Source organism: Leopardus geoffroyi, chromosome D1, assembly GCF_018350155.1.
Source record: "Leopardus geoffroyi isolate Oge1 chromosome D1, O.geoffroyi_Oge1_pat1.0, whole genome shotgun sequence".
NCBI lineage: Eukaryota > Metazoa > Chordata > Mammalia > Carnivora > Felidae > Leopardus > Leopardus geoffroyi.
The window spans coordinates 101,352,045-101,353,905 of NC_059329.1; the positions used below are offsets into that span (position 1 = coordinate 101,352,045).

The 1,861-nt window shown below is 38.0% G+C and overlaps 1 protein-coding gene across 1 annotated transcript; it reads left to right on the forward strand.

Annotated features, from left to right (window-relative positions):
• The first annotated feature begins 361 nt into the window (after positions 1-361).
• Positions 362-1,369, forward strand: LOC123600515 (olfactory receptor 5T1-like). Its single transcript, XM_045482551.1, has one exon. It carries the CDS (start codon positions 377-379, stop codon positions 1,367-1,369), a length of 993 nt encoding a protein of 330 aa, XP_045338507.1. The 5' UTR covers positions 362-376.
• The last annotated feature ends 492 nt before the right edge of the window (positions 1,370-1,861 follow it).

Genomic DNA, 1,861 nt, shown 5'->3' on the forward strand with positions numbered 1-1,861 from the left:
GCTTCGTCTTATAATATTTTTTGTATTCAAAATTCCTATATTTATTTATCTTTCTGAATTTTAAGATGATGTAATATGAAACTAAGGGGCATTAAATTTAGCAGAAAATAAACTAGGAATCAAAGCACAAGAAGTGCCACTATTTTTCACATGGCAAGTGTAGCCAACAATGAAATGAAATAATTTATTTAATTTGTTTGAACAGGGTGATGCATCCACTTGGACCCAACTTCTTCATTGCTGCCTATTCCTTGACTGCCAAAGGTATCAATATGTCCTTCTAAGAAATAGACATGAGGCTGTGATTGAGTAGATTGCATTTTCCAAGAAAAAAAAAAAGACGTATTGTCTTTAAAACCTATAAATAAAATCTGAAATGTCAGCAGTGCCATCAGATTTAGATTTATACAGGATTCAGATGGAAAATGTGACTGAAGTCACGACATTTATATTGATGGGCTTCACAAATGATTTTAAGCTGCAAGTTTTCCTATTTTTCCTATTTCTGGCAATCTATCTTTTTACGATGATGGGAAACTTGGGAATGGTTTTATTGGTCATTGGGGATTCTCGGCTCCACAACCCTATGTACTATTTTCTGAGTGTCTTATCATTCTTGGATGCCTGCTACTCTTCAGCTGTCACCCCAAAAATGTTAGTCAATTTCTTGTCAGAGAATAAAGCCATTTCATTCCTTGGATGTGCAGCACAGATGTTTCTCTTTGTTACTTTCGGAACCACGGAATGTTTTATCTTAGCTGCAATGGCTTATGATCGCTATGTAGCAATCTACAACCCTCTCCTGTATTCAGTTAGAATGTCACCCAGGGTCTACGTGCCGCTCATAATTTCCTGCTATGTTGGTGGCTTTCTGCATGCTACTTTACACACCGTGGCTACTTTTCGTCTATCCTTCTGTGCATCCAATGAAATTAAACATGTCTTTTGTGACATCCCTCCTCTTCTCGCTATTTCTTGTTCTGACACTCACATAAACCAACTGCTAGTCTTTTACTTTGCGGGATCTATTGAGATATCCACTATCCTCATAGTCCTGGTCTCCTATGGTTTTATTCTGTTGGCCATTCTGAGGATGCATTCTGCTGAAGGGAGGCGGAAGGTCTTTTCCACGTGTGGCTCTCACCTAACTGGAGTATCAATTTTTCATGGTACGGTTCTCTTCATGTATGTGAGACCTAATTCCAGCTATGCTTTGGATCATGATATGATAGTGTCAGTATTTTACACGATTGTGATTCCTATGCTGAATCCCATCATCTATAGTTTGAGGAACAAAGATGTGAAAGATGCAATGAAAAGAGTGTTTGGTAAAAGCTGGTTTGCCAATAAAGTCTACTTTTCACACTAAATGTTAAATTGAAAGAAATGAAAATTAATGGAACTGTCTTCAGACAAAAAGCTATGATTCAAGTGATTTGTTTTCATTAATTAGTGTATTTCTGTTATTTTGGGACATTTTTAAATAAAGATCATAGTCAACTCACCACCAAAGCAGTTTTTACACAAGCAGAAACTGTCATCCATTTGCTTCTGTGAAATTGAATAAAGGGAAACTCATTTAAGATGGGAATCAAGAGGCCAGCAGGGAGAGCACTTACGTCCTTCCACTTGTGGTCAACAGACCCAAAGGAAGAGATGTATCTTGTATTCCCAAAAGGATGAATTCCAGACTTTACTACCCCACCAAGAGGAAGAAAGGTTTCCTCCTCCCCTGACTACAGCCCAGCCAGCCAAGGACTGTCACAACCCACACAATGCAAAGCCACTATACTTGAACTCTCAACTTACTCCTAAAGACTTTTGTTTACAAGAGCCCTTCCCAACTCTCTCTGTCTTTTAT

What these genes read in the sequence shown, in the direction of transcription:
- LOC123600515 (XM_045482551.1), top strand. Translation starts at nt 377, where the DNA reads ATGTCAGCAGTGCCATCAGATTTAGATTTATACAGGATTCAGATGGAA.